The sequence below is a fragment of the Aulonocara stuartgranti genome (genome assembly GCF_965226115.1).
Source record: "Aulonocara stuartgranti genome assembly, chromosome: 20".
Lineage (NCBI taxonomy): Eukaryota > Metazoa > Chordata > Actinopteri > Cichliformes > Cichlidae > Aulonocara > Aulonocara stuartgranti.
In genome coordinates, this window is record NC_138956.1 from 33,674,117 (window position 1) to 33,694,292 (window position 20,176).

At 39.6% G+C, this 20,176-nt stretch overlaps 1 protein-coding gene across 1 annotated transcript in view; it reads right to left on the minus strand.

The window, feature by feature from the left end:
• The window catches only part of cables2b (Cdk5 and Abl enzyme substrate 2b), a 54,646-nt gene that overhangs the window by 20,160 nt on the left and 14,310 nt on the right, over positions 1-20,176 (minus strand). The window contains exon 2 of the mRNA XM_082518931.1: positions 4,298-4,393. Coding sequence (XP_082375057.1) covers positions 4,298-4,393 — 96 coding nt within the window. The remainder of the gene's footprint in view (positions 1-4,297; positions 4,394-20,176) is intronic.

Below are 20,176 nucleotides of genomic sequence, written 5' to 3' on the forward strand. Positions count from 1 at the left end.
TACAGGCTGCTTCCAAGACTGCGTTTCAATTGTTTTTTTGGTAGCTGTGATTGGTGATTGGTAGCTGGCCAATCACATTCTTGGTTACTGCTTCAGCCAAGGTGTAGATAGTGGATAAAAGTTTACTTATCCGTAAGATTTAATGTGATGTCGCCCCACCCTTTGCAGATATAACAGCCTCAGTTCTTCTGGGAAGGCTTTAGGAACCTTTAGGAGTGTTTATGGGAATTTTTGAACATTCTTCCAGAAGCGCATTTGTGAGATCCGACAGGGATGTTGGACGAAGAAGCCTGGCTCACAGTCTCTGCTCCAATAGGTGTTTTATCGGGTTGAGGTCAGGACTCTGTGCAGGCGAGTCAACTTCTTCCACACCAAACTCGCCCATGTCTTTATGGACCTTGCTTTGTGCACTGGTGTGCAGTTGGAACAGGAAGGGTCCCCAAACTGTTTCAATAAAGTTGGGAGCATGAAATTATCCAAAATTATAAAGCATTAGAGTTCCTTTCACTGGACATTGCTTTGCACTTGTACACTTGACAAATGCAGCGTGCTCACTATGCTTACTAGAATTATCACTCCACCATCCGATGTAACTGTGATCACTTTTGGCTTCAAAACAAACAAACAAACAAAAAAGCTCACGGCAGCCAAAATGCTGATGTGCAGAAGCCAGTGGTCAATATCACGTAGCTACACATATACACTTCACACACTGACCGTCTCATCTGACTCCAGGTTTGAATCACAGACTGTTTAAATGATGCCAGTCTGGAAAACTGTTACCAAACAATATAAATGTATCTTTAATTATCCATTTAATTTATGATGTGTAGTAACTCGTTTTTATTTCTCTTCGCATTGGTCTTTGGCATCAGACTGAAGAACTGTTATGTAGTGGACTTGTATACACTGTTCTTTGTTTAGAAAGTCACAGAGGGATAAACATATGAAGAAGGAAGCCAGTTAATCCAAACACTGCGGTTTTTCTTACAGAGATGACATGATCCCGGTCAAATGCTTAGCACATCTTAATGAGGATCCAACTGGGTAAATAATTCAGTAGACTTTAACCTTAGGCTCAATAGAGACACGCAGTTTTAACCCATGTTTGCTAATTATGGTTCGGGATGTAAAACTGTATTACACTACTAAGTGATTTATCATTTAAAGGGGATGAAAACAGACTAAAGGGAGCCCAGCGGTTCAAAGTTTAATTCTTTAGGAAGCTAAATACGCAGCAGCGCAATGGAAAATTCAACATTAAAGGTCATTAAAGCATGAATCATTACTCGTTCAATTTAGACAGGAGGCTGCTCCTCCTACCCTTCTGATCATCCCTCGAGACAGATTATGAGTTTGAATTTGCCGTTGTTGGTTGTGTGAGCCGGAGACACAAAAATACACACAAAGCTCGTTCCCTGTGATGCATGGGAAAGTCAAGAGCAGGAAGTCACCAGGGAGCTCAGTGGAAACAGCAGAGACATCGCAACACAGCTGCTGAAAACGTGACTGTGCTGGGGAGTCTGTCCCCTGCACCCATCCATTTATTACACCACATTTCACAACACTGGGGGCACATTATTCCATAATCACCTTCAAGGAAAACAGACAATGTTCCCACTGAGGACTGAACCACTGACCCAGAGCTTTGTCTATGTAGCTACACTGACAACAGACAAACAAAGGAAATTTATAGATAAAAAAATTAAAATGACAAAACATTTAGCATTTTTTTGTATGTTTCAAATCAAATGTAGACAGCATTATGTTCCAATTACGCTTCATCAGTGAAATGTATGCGTAGTGGAAGGTTTAATGTGACTTACAATTATGCTTTTTAATAAATGATATGCAACAGCAGAACATTTTCATCTTGCTGGGAACTAACTAGAGCAGAAAACTCTCCATTTCACCATTTCCCCCCAAAAACAAAACAAAAAATAAACTAAAAAAATATATAAATATAATTAGTTAACATAAATTTGATTTTAAAAAACACAACAAGAACTTTTACAATTCTTGGATGGATCTTGGTGGATATTCTACACTGTAAAAGGTCACCTACTTTGCTCACCTGTCACTTAAACTAATTACTAATATTTTACTGTTAAAGTACAAAAACGCTACCTGCTGGTTCAAAGATATCATGACACCGAGCACCACTGACTGCTCGGCCCTCTTTTCAGCTGACTTATAGTTGTAAACAAGTGATGTGGAAAACAAGCAGATGACATCTGCTTGCTTTCCATCACTTTGATGTGCAAAATGAGAGTTGGCATGTCAGAGTAAACTGATATATAAACAATCGACTGAAGCAGCATCTAACCACACTCTGCACACGTGCAGCTGCTAGCCTGCGGTGTGATAAATGCCGAAAAGTACCACACTGCCCATGCAGTCAGTTAATTTTGTCTACTCTCTGCAGTAGTTTATGTTTTGTCCATTTTCTTTATGCTTTCTTTTGGTCTCTTCACTTTCCACTCATCACTCAACTTGTTGCAAGAAATGGCTTGTCCCTCCCTGAGGTCTCGTCCTGTTAAAATGGAGGTCTTTCTCCCCACTCTCACCAAGTACATTCCCAGGGAGTGTTGTCTTGTCCCTGGGTTAAGTTCTTTACCTCACAAAATAAAGCACCTTGAGACGACTGTTATTGTGAGCTGTTTCTATATTTCACTGTCAATCAATGTCTTGGTTCTTTTTTCCAAAGAAAACCTTTTTTAAAAGAAAGTAAACAAGCAATTTTTACAGGTGACCTCAAGGTGAACCATTTAAAGTCTCCCAGGATGACCCAAACAAGGATCATGGGACACAACAGCCCATTCTGAGGGAAGACAGCTCTAACATTTCCTCTTCTCTGTGACAACATGGTGACTTAGCTGAATTTCAAACAGCACTGGTGCTCTTTACTGGATCTATTTTAAAACAATTACCCCTCAGTCAGTCTGTTATTATGTGATGAGCAGCCCTGTGGGCCCTTTTGACCCAGAGTTGTATTTATACACTCCACAAGGAAGGACACGAATACAATACAATAGAAGAGTTAAGCAGAACAGAATGACACTGTCCAGGCTTCTCTGGTTCCTCTCCTGCTGTAAAGGCGACACACTTCTGCAAGTCAGCAGCGTATGTAGGGCTTAGTTCTGACAGAGACTTAACAATAACGGAAAGATCAGTGTTGTGACCTCTGTACACTGTCACAAAGGACTGCCCCAATGAGAAAGAAGCAGAAAAGCCTCAGCCAGTCCTCGAGTTTTGCGTTACAAAACGTACCACACAGTTTTCATTGTGATTCCTGAGCAGTCAATGTAGGAGGAACGGTTTGAAAAAGAGCCAGAGCATTTGCCATTGTAGCCTCTACTGATAGCGCACCTCTACATAAAGCTTTCACAGACCTCCACAAGCCTCAACCTGCTGCATCGACCTTGTTCCACATGCTGGGGGACATTAGGGATCAACATGCCTCTAAATACAGTCTACACCTTGGCTGAAGCAGCTGAATGACGTGTTTTTTACCTTCAAACTCAAATATAGTTAAGGGAACAACTTCAGACTCACTGTGGAGCCAAACGTGGGCAAAACATTTCGAAGATTTGTTGTTTTTCAGAGTTCAAGACCAAAGATTCAGTTTTTCAGTATTGTTTGTTTTTACTTTTCATCCTTTTGTGATTTGATAATTCAAAAAGCTAAATTAAAAGACACCAAATATAAAATGTATACAAAAATGGGATATAAAAGTCACCAGCACTTTATACAGACCTCACAAGAAAAATAATTGCACTCTGAAGACTTATATTTAACAATAGAGCTATAACAGAATGATACATATTTATGCTACAGTAGTGTTCAGCATGTTTGTGCCGCTGGTGACAAAACATGATCACACTGAGAAACTTTATTTATTTATTTTTAAAGGGGGTAGTAGATGTTTATATTCCTCGAAAAGGTTATTTTATCCTGTTGCTAGGTGGTTGCTAGGGAACTTATGGCATCATACCATGTCCTGTATAATTAAACCTTTGTAGATAAAAATGAGATGCCACTGTGATTAAATTAAAATGACGGGATACTTTTATTAGGTGTTATAGATGCTTATATGCTAAAACCAGATTATTTCAGCTCTTTGCTCGGTGATTGCTAGGCAACATAATGACATCATAATATTTGATATAGATATGAACCTTCAGGGTCCTGGTATGTACCTGTGTATTGCAGATTCTGAGTATTAAAGTAAGTAGTTTGTATTACTGCTCATTGTTAAATCTGATGGTACAGAATTGTGGGAGTCTGTGTGGCTCACCTGCTGCCTCTTGTGTCGTACTGTTTCATATTTTTGATGAAGTGAATCTTCTTGGTGTGTCGAGGTCTGGGAGAACCACCGGAGAGGTTACGAGTTCTGCAGAGAGAGAGCGAGACAGAAAAAAAACATGAATATTAATAAGGGCATTTGCTCTCAAATCTGTAAACAAGAAAGAGGTTGCCAGTAGACACAGTTTCCACTTAAAAGACACGCACACACACTCTCACAGAGTCACAGAATTAAGCCTAAAAATGCCTCAAGACGGAACGTTACCAAAGCTTCTTGAGCAAAACACATATTTTTCCATCTTTACAACAAATTAAAACATTCAGAATAAATATACAGCACAAGTTTAGGGATCACTAAAATAAATAAATTCTTCTTACAGTTCACATCTCTGAGTTCTAAACACATCCCGAGTTTGTGTGTCTGCCTGGTGAAGGTCAAGTTCTGAGCCAGGTTGTATCACTGTGCCGACCCTCATGGATTAAAACAACAGATCTCGACATGAAAGCGGGCCAAGAAGCTCAGCGCCGTGACGTCACAGCAGTTACATAACGTTACTGACATCAGCATTAGTCTCACACACGTACGGCACCTACACAAGCTGAAACTGCATGTTACTGCACCGCGGTCATTTACATCGTCTCATGATGAACATCATGTCACGATGCAGCACAGTCGCCACAATCATGCACATACATTTCTGCAAACACATACAGAAACTTCCTCAGCGAGGGTTGCTCCTCATCTTACATGTAAGAAAAAACAAGGAAAAGTCCCATATTTCATTTATACTCAGAGGACCAGCATGCAGTGCTGCAGTCAGATCAGGTTACACAATGCTTTGAACTAAGCCAATAAACTGGCCACAAATAGAAACTCACATTTATAATGCTCTTGCTATTATTGGTTGGTGATGAATATTTCTCCTATAACTCTACACTAGATCATAAATACAGGATTATGCAACTGGATAAATACATCTGCCTCTCGAGTTGGTTTCTGTTCTTTTCTTCGGGGGGAGTTTGTTGTTTTTTTCTTGTTATATTTTGCTGATTTAGCTTCTGTGTTCTTGAGAATTTAAAACTACTGCTGTGTCCAAAATCCTCCACTCATTCACAATAGATAATATCAAATATAATAAATACTTACCACAGTAAGTGCTAGTAAAATTAAACAGGTGGAGGATCAACTAATAATGTTTGAACATCTACATGTTTCTCAGAAGTTAAAACGGGCAGAAGTTTACCAAACTGGAAAAAATATGCCTACATATTGTTTCAGAATAATGTTCTATAAAATAAAACATTGCATCTTCAGTGCATAATGTTTTCCAAAAACTTCCAGGAATCTGGAGAAATCTCTGTGCGCAAAAAACAAAGCCAATAAAATCAACATTGGATGCCTGTGACTTTTGGGCTCTCGTGATTCTGTCACGCCTGTGCACGCCTCGCTGAGCTCGGGAGCACTTTCAGAAATCACTGTGTCCCATCCACAAAATGCAGGTTAAATATCACATCTTTGGAAGAAGAAAAGATTGTATTAGTGCATTAGAATAGACAGCTTACACATCTGGAAAGGCACCATCAATGCTGAAAGGTATTTACAGATTTCAGAGCAACACATGCACTCGTCCAGATGACTTCTTTTCAAGGAAGGAATTGTATAATTTTTAAAAAGCATAGCTTTACAGAAGAGTCTGGGTGCTGAACTGGCTTGTCTGTAGTCCATCCATCCATCCATCCATCCATCCATTCTCTTCTGCTAAAACAATCCAGGGTCAGTGGCCCAGCTACAATAAAGCATGAGGCAGGGTACACCTCAGACAGGTTGCCGTCCTGTCGCAGGGACAACACAGACAGACAACCATTCACACACACAGAATTGCCAATGAAATGAATGCCACTAAGTGCACGTCTTTGGATTGTGGGTGTGGACCCAGACAGAGAGAACCCACGCAAACATGGGAAGATCATGCAAACTCCACACAGAAAGGCCTCGCCACATGGTGGATTTGAAGCTTCTTGCAGTAAGAGGAGTTAGGATACTGCACTGGCCTGTCTGTGGTCCAGACCTTTTACCAACTGAAAACATGTGAAGCACCATGAAATTAAATATATAGCAAAGGAGACCCAGGATGGCCGAGCAGCCAAATTTTAGCAACTGGTCTCCTCATGTTAAAGAGCAAATATTAGCACATATTATTCTAAAATGGCACCGTTTCTCACTTTAAATATTTTATACATACTATGTTGTACTTTAAATAAAGATGATATTTATAAAATATGCAAACCATTGCATTCAGTTTTTATTTGCAACCCAAGCTGGTTTATAAAAACAATTCATATCATGATGTGACTCCGTACTTCCTATCGTTCGTCAGTTTTGACAATAGTCGGTTAGCGACTTTCCTAAACGGGTGATTTTATATGGTTTCTCCCCCACGTAACAGTGTGCATGACTATAATCAGGAGTCATTGGTAGGAAACAGAAACCAACCTTACTGTGCATTTTATAAATGGCTTTTGTTTCATACATCAATCATTTTTATTTTGAGAAACAACATTACAAAAAGTCTGAAGAAAACATGTTATAAACACATGCAGAAAAAACATATCCAATCTCTTCCTACAATATTACAGCCATCATTCAATACAGTCCCTAACATTTGCGTGAAGGACAATATAACATATTTTTAAGCAGAACATTTTATAAACACTCTCACAGGAGCCAATGGAGATTTGATCTGCAAGCCCATAGAGAGATGGCTGTCTGCTGGGAAACATAACGCTTACACAACTATGAATTCACACACACACACACACACACACACACACACACACACACACACACACACACACACACACACACACACACACACACACAGCATCTGCTACTGTTTTTTTATGGTCGGCTTGCTGATCCCACACCACATGGAGTCTAAATCACTGTTATCGCTGCTGCTCACTGTCTGACTCAGTAATACATGACTGGGAGATGAGAGCTGCTGTGTGTGTGTGCATGTGTGTGTTTGTGTACATGTGTGTTATGCAGTTATAACATCTGGGTTGTGACATCTGAATGTGAGGCTTTAAGAGGATTGTTGCCTTCTGCTGGTCAACAAATACCCGACCAAACACACAATTCACATATTGACAAAGGAATTTAAATTGATTCAAACAGCAACGTATCACCTCCTAAATAATTTCTGGCCACATTTATTGGTCAAACACTTAATTAAAATGATATTATGATGGTGCAGCGGTGCCGTGATTCATTACATTTTTATGTCCCTGAAAATCTATTAAATGTTTCGCTCTTTTCCCATGAATCGTTTTTGACTGCCTGCCTGGTGCCATTTCAGAACCATGCGGGACTCGTTTACAATACTTTGGTCACATCTGCAAGAGAGTTTTAATAATAAGCATCCTTCTTTTCTTTAACTTCATTGGCTCATTAATTAATTAGTTAGTTCTATGTCAGATCCACTGAGCTCAGTCTCTTCCATGCTACTTCAACGTGCAGACTGAACTTGAACTCGGCACCGCCAACCTCAATCACATCACGTCACTAGCTGCACAGTACAGAAGTTCACAATTTCATTTAGCCTCATGGATCATTTTCCTCCTGTGGATATAAATATAGATTTAAAATAAAAAAAGCCACGAAAGCCCTCTAAGCTGTCACGCCTCATTTGTTATCAATCCCAAACATTCTATCTTTGGTAGCCAAACTCACGTGATGGAATCTTCTCAGCATTCCATTTCCAAGGGAACCATCAGTGAGCGGCATACTGGAATGTTGTGGATTGTTTCCATTGTGTGGGAAGGGAAAGAGCCCACTGGATGAAGTTAATGGTAAGGGATATGACGAAGATGATGGCGCTCAGTGTTTAAGATAAAGACAAATAAAGACATATCTGCTTTTACAAGAGCAAACACTTGCTCTACTTAAGTGCCTTTGAGCAGGACACTGCTCCACTTGGATTGCCCGTGGTTGTCATGGGGACAAGTTGATGTTTGGAACCAAAAGTAAAACAAAGAAAGATGACAAAGTTATCAAAGATGGAATGAAAACCAATCAAATACTCAGACAAGATCCGGGATTCTGGATAAAATGAGGTTTACTTTTAGTCCTTCAGACAGAAGAAGAGCTTTTACGTTCCAATCCATCCCAAACAAGTGTAAATAAAAAATTTAAAAAATATATACATTTTTACATGATACATGAAATTTCATACAAAAGTATCGACGACACTAGTCAAAACGACGCACTTTAAAGGGGGTAGTAAACAACTTTTCTAAATAGAAAATACTGTACATGTCCTGAAGAGTTACAATGTTAATCACTTTAGTTAACATTAAACTAAAGTGTTAAGCAGTTATTTTATACTTTCACTTATTCATTTCAGGGATAACTCTACCTAGGCTACTTTTGTAGTCACATTTGACTTGTGCTGTAATGAATGAACACAATCACAGCAGCTCATTGGGAAAGGATGAAGAACACCCTTTATTTACACGTATACCTTATAAATGCTACTGCCTGAAAGCGCTAATAAAACTGTATTTTTTTTCTATATGGTCAGAAATATCATTATTAATATCATTACTGCAAATTTTCTTTATATTACCCATCCTTAAACCCACACAGAGCATTTTCAGTTATTGGGACATATCCAATATGGATAATCTCCTGGTACATGTGAGAAAGGCCAACTTACCTGGACCTTTTTCTTCCAACATCATCTACAGATGAAAGTCATACAGAATATGTTCCAATATGTTAAGTTAAATTAGCAAGAACAAGTAAAGAAAGTCCGTGCTACCTTTGGTACTCAGACTTTGACTTTATGACACTGACAAAAAAAGATTTGAGGTTTGTCGCCCAGCCCTTCTTACGAACGTGGGTGAATAATATGCAGCTGCAGTAATGACAGTAACTCATCTCATGAGTGGCAGCTACAAATAACAATTTGGCTTTAACAACCTGTTTGGAGAGACCACAATCAGACACCCAAACACAATTATCATAAAATTCCTCAGCTGGAGTGTGACTGACATTTAACAGAATGGCTTTTTTGCACTGTCATGATAAACAGCCCTGTCAGTTATCTTGAAATTATTTTCTCAGCTTGGAGGGTTGAGTGAGGAAACGCTGTAGGAATAAACATCAACAATATCTGCAAAGAGAGAGATAGCTGACGCCACCACTCTCCCAGTCTAAATCTGTCCCAGTGTCTGAGCTGTGGATCAGCGGGCTCGTGATTACAACGCTCTGACCAGCAGCCCATTTTCATGAGAACCAGCCAGCCTCATCTGTCTGGGATGCTGTGGAAAATTCCCATTCTGTGGGAACGGAAAGATCCAGTGATAACTCCCTTGCTGCTACTAAGGAAGATGATTGTTGGTGATCAGATAAAGACATACTGAGGGTACAACCACGCGAGGTGCTATTATCTTGTTTACCGCTGATTTTGTTTTTCATAACTTCCTTCTTACAGAGGATGTTTAGCCAAAAGCAAACTCTAATGTCGTCTTGCGTTTATATTCAAATACAAATCAGGAATGTCAAAACTAATTTTACATCACGGATCACACTTTGATTTTCAGTGGTCTGAACTGGTGAAAATCCATTTTCCCTCAGTGTAAAGAAGTTTGACTGCATATTAAAGCTGTATCTCACTATAAGAAGAAGAGCAATTTCATGTCTCAGTTTTTCTACATGATAAAGAAATGCTGCTGTAGCAAAAGAAGTCAGTCGGCACAGTTCTCTGCACTTAAATCATAAGAAATGAATGCACAACCCTACAGAAAGTGTTCTGGGAACTCGTTGCACAAACTGCTACGTTTTTGTTAATTAATTTAGTATGAATGACTCTGGCAAAGTAGGACAAGATGTTAACTTTATGAAAATACAATTAAAAGTCCAAAAGTTATTACCACCACAATCACATTTTCCAAAGACATCCAGTGGGCCAGATTGGGCTGATTCTGGCCCCCGGGCCTTATTTGTGACACCCCTGCTTTACATCGATTTCTTTGCCAACTTGATATACCAGAACTTTTACAACTGATAATACGACATTAATGGAGGCCGCAGTTTTAACTGAAGAATGATAGGTACAGTGACACTATTCTGCAGAATAAGTAGAATAATAATAAACATATCTTCCTACTTTTAAGTGGTATTTTTTTCTCCTTCAGTGATACAGATATAATGATGTAGGTTGTGTTGTAGATTATTGTTTGTACTGACTCATATTATTACTATGTCACAATTGCTGTGTGAAATGATCTACTGTGGGTGCATCCTGCTGTGATTTACTTGAAAGTTGGAAATGGACTGGTTTTAATGGTTATTCTACCCTAACGAGACATATTTATGCATTCACACAAGGCTTTGTTTGATAGACTTTTGAAATTTTGATTTCAAGGACATACGTACCTTTGGAGGGGGCAGTCAGCACACTCAAATGGCAGTTTGTGAAACAGTCACAGTCTCTATGTATTGATTTGTGGTTTTGGAAATTAATTTGAGCTTCTTTTCGTGTTCCTCGATACAAATTTCCCACTCCAAATTTCATGTCACTGAACGTGACTCTTTATCTGTCCCACATGAGCAGTACTGATTCATGTCCACGTGCACAAAATGAACATTTTCTTATTTTGAAAAGCCAAAAACAGTCTGCATTTCAAGGTTGGGGGTTGATGGTTTTTCACCACATATCACGGTTCCAGTTAACGTTATTAATTAGATTTAGACATTCACACCGATTGGCTTCAGTTAATACAGCAGCTGCCATTTTTTAAGGCTCATAAGTACAACAGACACTAACTATATTGGTTTCAAAGTTGTGCTGATATCACAGAAAAACATGACAATTTGTGACTTTGGTGATTATTACAATTATTACAATTTTTTCTGATACTGGCCTGAATTAGAAGATGACCTGAGCCATAGCTACTCACTGCAGCTGTAAGAAAGGTGATTTGGGGTCATTTTATTGGGGGTTTGAACATTTGAGTTCCCAGGTTGTTCTCTATACTCACACTAAGCCAAACCAAACACTTTGCTGCTGCAGAGTACATTAATGAAAAACTATGATTTTACAAACAAAACCATTGAACTAAGTGAAACCCAAGTGATGATTCAAGTTAATAATATTTAGGTCGACCCATTAGGATTTGAATGAATAGTGTTTAAGTGCATTTTTTAGAAATAAAGCGACCTTCAGGAAACAGCGAGTGAGCAGCGAGCAGGTTCGGTTCTGCTCCTGTTTTTAGGAACCGCAGTGATGAATTTGTCTGGGTCGGAGTCACTTTGTTTAGTTTGAGTCATGATCACCAGAGTCACACTAATAATAGCTCGAGTTGTTTTAGCCTAAAATAAACTGGTACAAGCCAGCTGGATATGATTATTGGATATTTTTACACTGCACTTTATTGGCCTGATCTCCACATCCATTTGTCTACCTCACTGAAACGTGTTTTCTCGTCTTCAGTCACTCGCTTTATTTTCTCCCAGCTTAGTCACATACAGTCACTGCATCCCCTTCTCACACACCCTGTCACACAAAAGAAGCTTTTATTATTATTACTATTATTACTTGTGAAATGGGAATGTGTATTTTTAACTTACTGTCATATTTTAGTCAGGTCATATTTTGGTCTTTGCATTTAAGTATAGGCCATGTGGTGACAGGCTGTTTTCTGAAGGTGGCCGGTTTCACTATAATTTCTTTCTCACTTAGACTGCCATTATCACAGATCCTGTAGAAGCTCCTGTCATAGACTGATGGTTACACTTACACTCAAGTTATCATAAAAAAAACAAACACTTCCTAACATTTAGGATACAGACACCAGCATATCTCAGACAAGATACTGTCATAATAATTTAGTTATGGAGCTATTTGGAGGTCTCTTCATTTAAGTGCCTGGACAAAAACACTAACATACAGTTGAAGTTAAACTGAGCACCGACACTCTTTTCCACATGCTTTCACCTCTTTTCTCTCGCTGTGCGATGAGAGCTATTGAGACCAGACAGATCCATTGAAAAGTCAGTCACAGCACAACAAAGGAGATGTCACGTTATCCATGAAGTCTGAAAAACAGCTATAATCTTCTCCTCTGCGCCAGAGCTACTTTTAACTCCTCACTACTTTTCGTTGCCTTCATCTCTCTCAGTCCTTTATGTTGGTCCAAAAATATCTGCTTTCATTCTAATATTACACTTCAGTTCATCACAGGACATTTAAGAGTAACTTCATACACTCAAACACCAGGACACAATTAATTGGTGTTCTTTGGTGATAAACCGAGGCTGGATGAAAACTGAAAAATGACCTGTGCACTAACTGACACACTGCTGGTTTGCCACATCAGTACATGCAATCAGGGCTAATAATCCACTTTTAATGAAGCCAATTCATTAGGAAGCAGGCCATTTGGTTATGGGGAAAAAAGCATAATCACAATTATTTTCAATAATTATGGTGATAATTTTCTAAAAAGATTAAATGTTAATGCCCTATCATTCTCATCTGAGATAGAGCTGCAAGATCATGTGCAAAAATCAACAACAACAAATCACAATCAACTGGATTGAGGTTTAATGATTATTTATCAGGATTATCCATCGATTTTGGTTCATTGGTTCATTTTATATGACATGAGACTCCTAGTCTCTAAGTAAAAATGAAGAAACATGATAATAACTCCACACTGGTGTCAGACCACTAATTAGTATCAGCAGATACCCAAACCCAAGTATCAACTCAGGAGTGGAGAAGTTGTTCATGTTGGGAGCTAAAATCATAATTAAAATTACAAATCTAATTAGGTGCAGCCAACATTTGAACATTTGGTTTTGGACAAAGTCATAATTCCTCTCATGAGAAAAACAAGTTGTTAAAAAGGCAACACAGATAATAAGTACCTACATCAACTATTATATGAAACCTGTAAGGCCTATTATCGTCCATTTCAGGGCGACCGTGGCTCAGGGAGTTGGGAAGCGTATCTGTAACCGGAAGGTCGCCGGTTCGATCCCCGGGCTCTCTGTCCTTGTCGTTGTGTCGTTGTGTCCTTGGGCAAGACACTTTACCCTACTTGCCTACTGGTGTTGGCCAGAGGGGCCGATGGCGTGATATGGCAGCCTCGCTTCTGTCAGTCTGCCCCAGGGCAGCTGTGGCTACAACCGTAGCTTGCCTCCACCAGTGAGTGAATGAATAGTGGCATTGTAAAGCGCTTTGGGTGCCTTGAAAAGCGCTATATAAATCCAATCCATTATTATTATTATTATTATTATTATTATTATTATTATTATTATTATTATTATTATTATTATTATTATTTCTCCTGTATGTCTCGCTCTGCACAGATGATTTTTGTTCATAGTTTCATGTTGGAAAAAACATATTTTTTAAGTCTTATTTTAAATATGGACGCAGCAATACTGACCTTGTTAAAGTCATCTCATATCAGCCAGAAAGAACCAAACCACAAGCAGCTCATTACTCTGAACCATCTGTTTGCATGTCTGCACATCTACTGCTAAATCAACACAATTAAAAAATACACAAACCAGAGAAGGATGTCGTGATTGACCTCACTGAGAGTTGGGTCAGTTAACATAGTTAGGTTTAGGAAACCTGCACCTGTCACTCTAATTCCATCCATTCTCTTCCGCTTATCCAATTGAGGGTCGCAGGTGGGGGTGGGGGGCTGGAGTCTATCCCAGCTGTCATAGGGCGAGAGGCAGGGTACACCCCAGACAGGTCTGCCGCAGGGCTAACATTCGCAACCACTCGCACTAACATTCACACCTATGGGCAATTTAGAATCATTAATCAGCCTGACCCTGTGGGAGGAAGTTGGAGTACCCAGAGACAACCCACGCAAACACGGGAAGAACATGTGAAGTCCACACAGAAAGACCCTGGCCTGATGGTGGAAGTGAACTTAGGACCTACGTGCTATGAGGCAACAGTCATTAATCATAATAATGATAATTATAATAATAATAATAAAAAATAATACCTGTCTCAGTCATTAATAATGATTTTTAAAATCATCATTAATTATTGGCATCATTACCTTCATAGGTTCACTGGTGGCGTTCAAAGATTTGCTTTGCTGCACATCAGTGTAACTGGTTTGAATAAGGCAGGAACTACAGACTAAAATAAGAACAGTCATGTAAAAAAAAGGAACTAAATGGCAAGTGAAATTCTAAACACTCTGCTCTCATACCATCACTTTGTCTTTACTTGTCTGCATGAGCGTGTGTGAATGCCTTAAAGTGTCCCTCCCTCTCTCTGTCTCTCACACTCACACACACACACACACACACACACACACACACACAATTACTTAAATGCTAAATCCTGAGCAAACATAGAAACTAATAAAAACACAAACCATAGATTAAATGTTGTTCTTAAATCTCCATCCTACACACAAACAGACACACACAGCAGTGTATAAGGACAGTGTCCACACTTCTGACAGTGACTGACAGACAGCGGACACCACACGGATTACACTGCATGGACGTCTGACTGAGCAACACACACACACACACACACACACACACACAAGTCTACCCAGCAGGCCTGCTGCGCATCTTACGTCACCGGATTAACAAACGCCTTCTGCTTCGCCTTCAGCCTGATCCCCTGGGTCCAAAAAACAAAAACTTCCATTATTTCTTATCATTCTTCTCTCACTCCTCTTTTTTTTCTCAAAAAACCCAAAACGTAATATTTCTTGGTTATCTTTTGGATTCCTAGAAAAATGTTTCCTGTCCTCTTGCTTCTTACAAATCTTTCAAAATCAAAGCTGTTTTTCGTTAAAGTGTTTAACAAATGTGTGGTTACGTTTCTCCCTGTGCAGTATGTCTGTGTCCAGACCAGACCCGGGTTGTGATGCTCATGTCAGGGATCAATAATGGTAAAAGGTTATGGGAATAACTCGCTGTGATTTTTAACCAATACCCCCAGTCAGTGTCAGTCATATCCAAATATGACTGACACATGCAGCACAGATGTCTCTGAGCACGCACAGGCGAGTTTATACATGTAAGTTCATGCATGTGTGTTTGTGTAGCAGCTACAAGGAGCCATAATAATCATCACCAAACGAGAGAAAACAGGCGGAGGGCATTTCTGACTGCTGGATTGATTTTTAAATCCAAGCACGATCGTATCTGCGGAAATGCTCATTTATCTCGTCTCTGTAACCTTGTTGCACCGCACATTTTTCCCTGTGAAAAACTGCTGTGAGTGAGAGGTGACCCGTGACGAGCACAACAAAAACAATTATTATTGTTGTTGTTGTTATTGTCGTCCTTGTCATCGCTGTTGTTGTTATTATTATCGTTATTATTAAACTAAGAAGCAAATCACCCAATCCTTACACAGGCAGCTACAAAACAAAATAAACTAAGTCAGTCTGAAGCCAGACATGTTGGCTGACAGGTTTCTTACATATACACTGACCTAACTATTTGGCTATGTTTAGTACAAACATTCAGAACAATCACAGAAACAAAAATAACTGAATGAGAAAATAGAAAAATAAGTATCAGAGGTCCACTTTCAGAGACAAAACTAAGCTGAGGTTGTTTTGGGGTTTTTTTGTTTTAGATACTCTGACACTACTAACAAGGCTTTAACCGCACAAAGTAAACAGTAAAGCAGAAGCATGTGAGAGGAAATGACCCTTCATCAGCCTACTGAGAAGCCTAAACTGTTTCTAGAGAACAAAGTTCTGCAAACTGGATGTGACTGATAAGACTCGGTGGGTTTGTGGGAGGAATGCACTGATGGGCATCTTTATTAGCAGAAGAATTTGTCCCACATGTGGGCATGTGTGAGATTTCACTTTTACATTCTCTGCAAAACACAAAGTAACAAGTCATGTGTAACATATCACTTTGTTAAGAAAAGATTTAAAGTACTCTGAAGTAGCATGAGTGAGTCATGGTAGGCTGATACAAATAAGAGTACATGGTTATATTTTTATGGTGCAGAGAGTGTAAAAAAAATAAGAACCCAGATGCCAAGGGAGCATATTTCAATGTCAAAGTAAGCAATTTATGCAGCTACTGATTGGTGAGTGTGGTAAATAAGAGACATAAAGGAGGTCTTCCTCATTCTTCTACAAGAGAAGTCACCCACACAAAGAGCTAATTCAAAATGCTTCCTCTAGAAAGCTAACTAGTCAGTACCACTAGCCTCGCCTAGCCTAGTTCCTACCATCCAACAATGGGAATGTCGCTCTGGATCGTTTTTCCTCTGAAGTATTTCTAAAATTTCTGATCTGTGACTTCAGAGTTTGTACCAGAATCATCTGAACAGTCAGGCTGATGTGAAGCGAGAAAGTGTGTTTGTGCGTCACGTGTGCTAAGGATGTGGATGGGAGTGGGGTTTCATTTGGTTTCATTGGACAGGTGTGCATGTTTAGACAAACACAAACACTGTAAGACACACAGATGATGTCAGTCAGATTCCAGGTCCCCTTGTTTGTTCTCACAGTGTGTGTGTGTGTGTGTGTGTGTGTGTGTGTGTGTGTGTGTGTGTGTGTGTGTGTGTGTGTGTGTGTGTCAAAGTCTGTACTAATCAGTTTTCCAGTTGAATCTGATAAGTTTACTCCTTCAGACAACAAATTCTGCAACACTTTTGGTGTGTGCAGACAGAGAGCGAGAGGCAGGGAAAATATCCAACATATCAGTTGCCTGAGTGCTGACTGATATTCCACACAGATTTTGCTTTTACGGTACAAAACATATCTCCTTCACAGTAAGCAGACAGGTACTGTAGTAGAGGCCGAAGCAAGAACAGCTACTTTTGGGTAGTTTAAAGTTATTTTAGCATGAAAAGTGTTCAGTTTTGTTGATAAGGAGATTTTCTCTGAAACCACACTTAGTTCATCTCAGTTTTCCTTGAAGGAGGTGAATAAAAATGCTCAGTCTTTTGCACATTTCTATTGCACTGCTGTACCTGCATCGTTCTGTTCTGTCTGCTGTTGCACTGTCTTTGCTTTGGTTTTTGCACATTGCACTTTATGTAGTCCTGTGTAGATTGTCTGCCATATGTCATATGTAGCACCACGGTCTTGGAGAAACGTTGTCTCGCTTCACTGTGTAGTGTATCAGTGCACGTTTGGAACGACAAAGACACTTGACTTGACTAAAAAAAAAAATAACAGTAAACAAACTCTATTAGTCTGAATCATTTCCAGCTAATTTATTACATGAAGAGTCTTTAAACCTTACTGCTTTCACCACACTAACATGCAATAACTACGTGTTAAGAGCCACATACAGGCATCATGAAACAGGAATTGCAACATGACACCACGTATGTCTGGCAACATACAAACAACCACAAAAAAATATAGTATGATGAGAAAAAAAACAAAACCAAAAACAGGAAGATAAAGTGAAGAAAAAGAAACTCAAAACAATCAACTCCTAAAGAAAATGATAGTTATCTTCCATTCGACCCACATCATAGCTTTTTCCTAATGTTGAAACGACTGCTGTGACTGTGCCTTTTATGGCCATTTAAAAGCTGTAAAGAATTAAATAAGGGTGTAACTGTCCAATATATTTGGATATCAGTCCAATCGTGACCCAAAAAGCCTGTTTGGATAAGGATAATGGGCCGATGGATTCAATTAAATGTTATATTTTTCTGTCTTTACTACACCACGCTTCAGCAGCAGCGGCCTGGAGGAAGCTAATAGCAAAGACTCAACAGTTTGGAGGTGTGTCTTATCTGCTGTTTGTTTGTTTAGAGTAGGTTTAACCGCAAAGTTTGGACAAGTGAGCTGACATGACTAAATGCCTCACCCCCGCTTTCTCATTTTCATAATGTGTGGCCAAACACATGCTAGGCAGCTTTTATTGTAGTCAGGGTAACATTAACGTTATCTCCTCTTTGTCTGTGCCTCATCCAACCCACTTCCTTGAGTGGGTACCCATAAATGGCAGCATTCAAATGTTCTCATGAGACAAATGAAAAGTAGAATAAAGACCTTGATGTCTTGCACATAAAAGCAAGAACACCAACACTGGTATCAAACTCTTACTCAGTATCGGGAGCAAACTAAAGCAAAGGAATCTGTACCAGTATCAGAAGAGAAACGTTTGATTGGTCCATTTTAAAGCCGCACTTATTTGGCGACTGTTGGGATGTTCAGAGATTTAAGTGCCTCCTTTCAATTCTGAGGTCATAAAATGCACATTAATCATTGAAGGACTGTTGTTCCTGGTATTTTACATCATTAAAGTGATGCTGGATCTATGATGGTGTCTCACAGCCAGTAAAAGGTAATGATCTGGTTTAAAAGGATGCGATTAAATTAACACGAATGTCCTGCTAATTACACCCAGATCACAGCTTCTTCTGTAAAACAGCGCTTGTGTGAACACCACTTCACTCTTTCATCCGGTTCCACTGAGAAGATTAGTGTTGACCTTCAGTTGCTCTTCCTCTGCTTTATTCCAGTTTTCTCAGCCAGTAACTGCTTACAAACTCCTGGCAGTAAAAGACTGTTTAATGAACACTGATGCAAAGATCCTAAAACATATCCATGCAAATGAGCTCAGCGAGTCTTTTCAGCCTGATGTCACAAGTGGAAAATCTCCATTTAAACAAGGAACCACCCTCTTTAGTCAGTCTGAATTAGATGTCAGTGACTCTATGAAGTCATTCAGGGAACACCTGAACCTCCAGGGGAAGTTCAGCCAAAGAGGCCTGACTGAGTGGCTGCCTAATAGGTAGGTCAGGAGAGATTTAGTGTTTCCCCTGGCACAAAAACTGATCTGCTGCGTCAGTCTTGGAGGAAAAAAGAAAACTAAAAGTCCTCAGGTGTGTTTTGCTAAGGCTAAAAAATACTGCGTTTGGCACAAACATGTTTTTTCTTGATGTTAGACCTACACTGTGCACTAAAAGAAAAAGACATTTAGGGCAAATGTAAGATTATGCATTTTAATGGCTTAGTATAGATCAGGATGCCTCCTTGATCAGATGTCCAAACAACTTCATCTCCTCCACCGAGCTCGCTCCGCATGTTTGAGTTCTTCTCTCGAAGGCCACGTTACAGAGGAAACTCATGTCAGCTGCTTGCATCCACAGCCTTGTTCTGTCAGTCACGACCCAGAGTTCACGACCATAGGTGAGGGTTAAAATGTAGATCAACTCAAACCTGAGCTTTGCTTTCCGGCTCAGCTCTCTCTTCACCACAACAGTCCTTCAATACTTTAATTGAATTCAAGTCAGAAAGGAGGAGAATGAAGCCGAGTGTGTCTCAGCGTGCGACTGACAATTCAGTAAGCCACAAACATGCAGCATTTATGGACTTCTCAGTCACATCTGGCCCTTGCTCTGCTGTCAAACAGCTGGATGGAAACAACTCAGCTTGAAGCTTCAAAATGGGACTTACTAACCAAGTATGATGTCAACGGTGGCTGTACTTAAAAACAGAGTCAGCGCAGGAGTCACAATCAGATATAAGCATTGACATTTGCCCACAGCACGTATAGATATGCAGGGTATTCCCCTCTATATTTAGCTGAGGCGATAAGGCACACAGACATCAACATATTTCCTTTGGATTGTAGTATCACTATTAAATTCTCATATCTATGAATTGAGGACAGCCAAGATCCTGTTAAGTAACCTAGAAAAGCAGCGTGCACTGATGAGACTGCTCACAGGTGTGATTAATCCTGCAAAGTTCACACACAGGCTGATTACTGTCAACACGGCTTGACTCAACTTAATTAGTGGCTGTCTGCAAAGCAAACCCAGATCAGCAGGTACAAGAAGACTGAAAAAGACAAGACCTTGTGACCTTGACC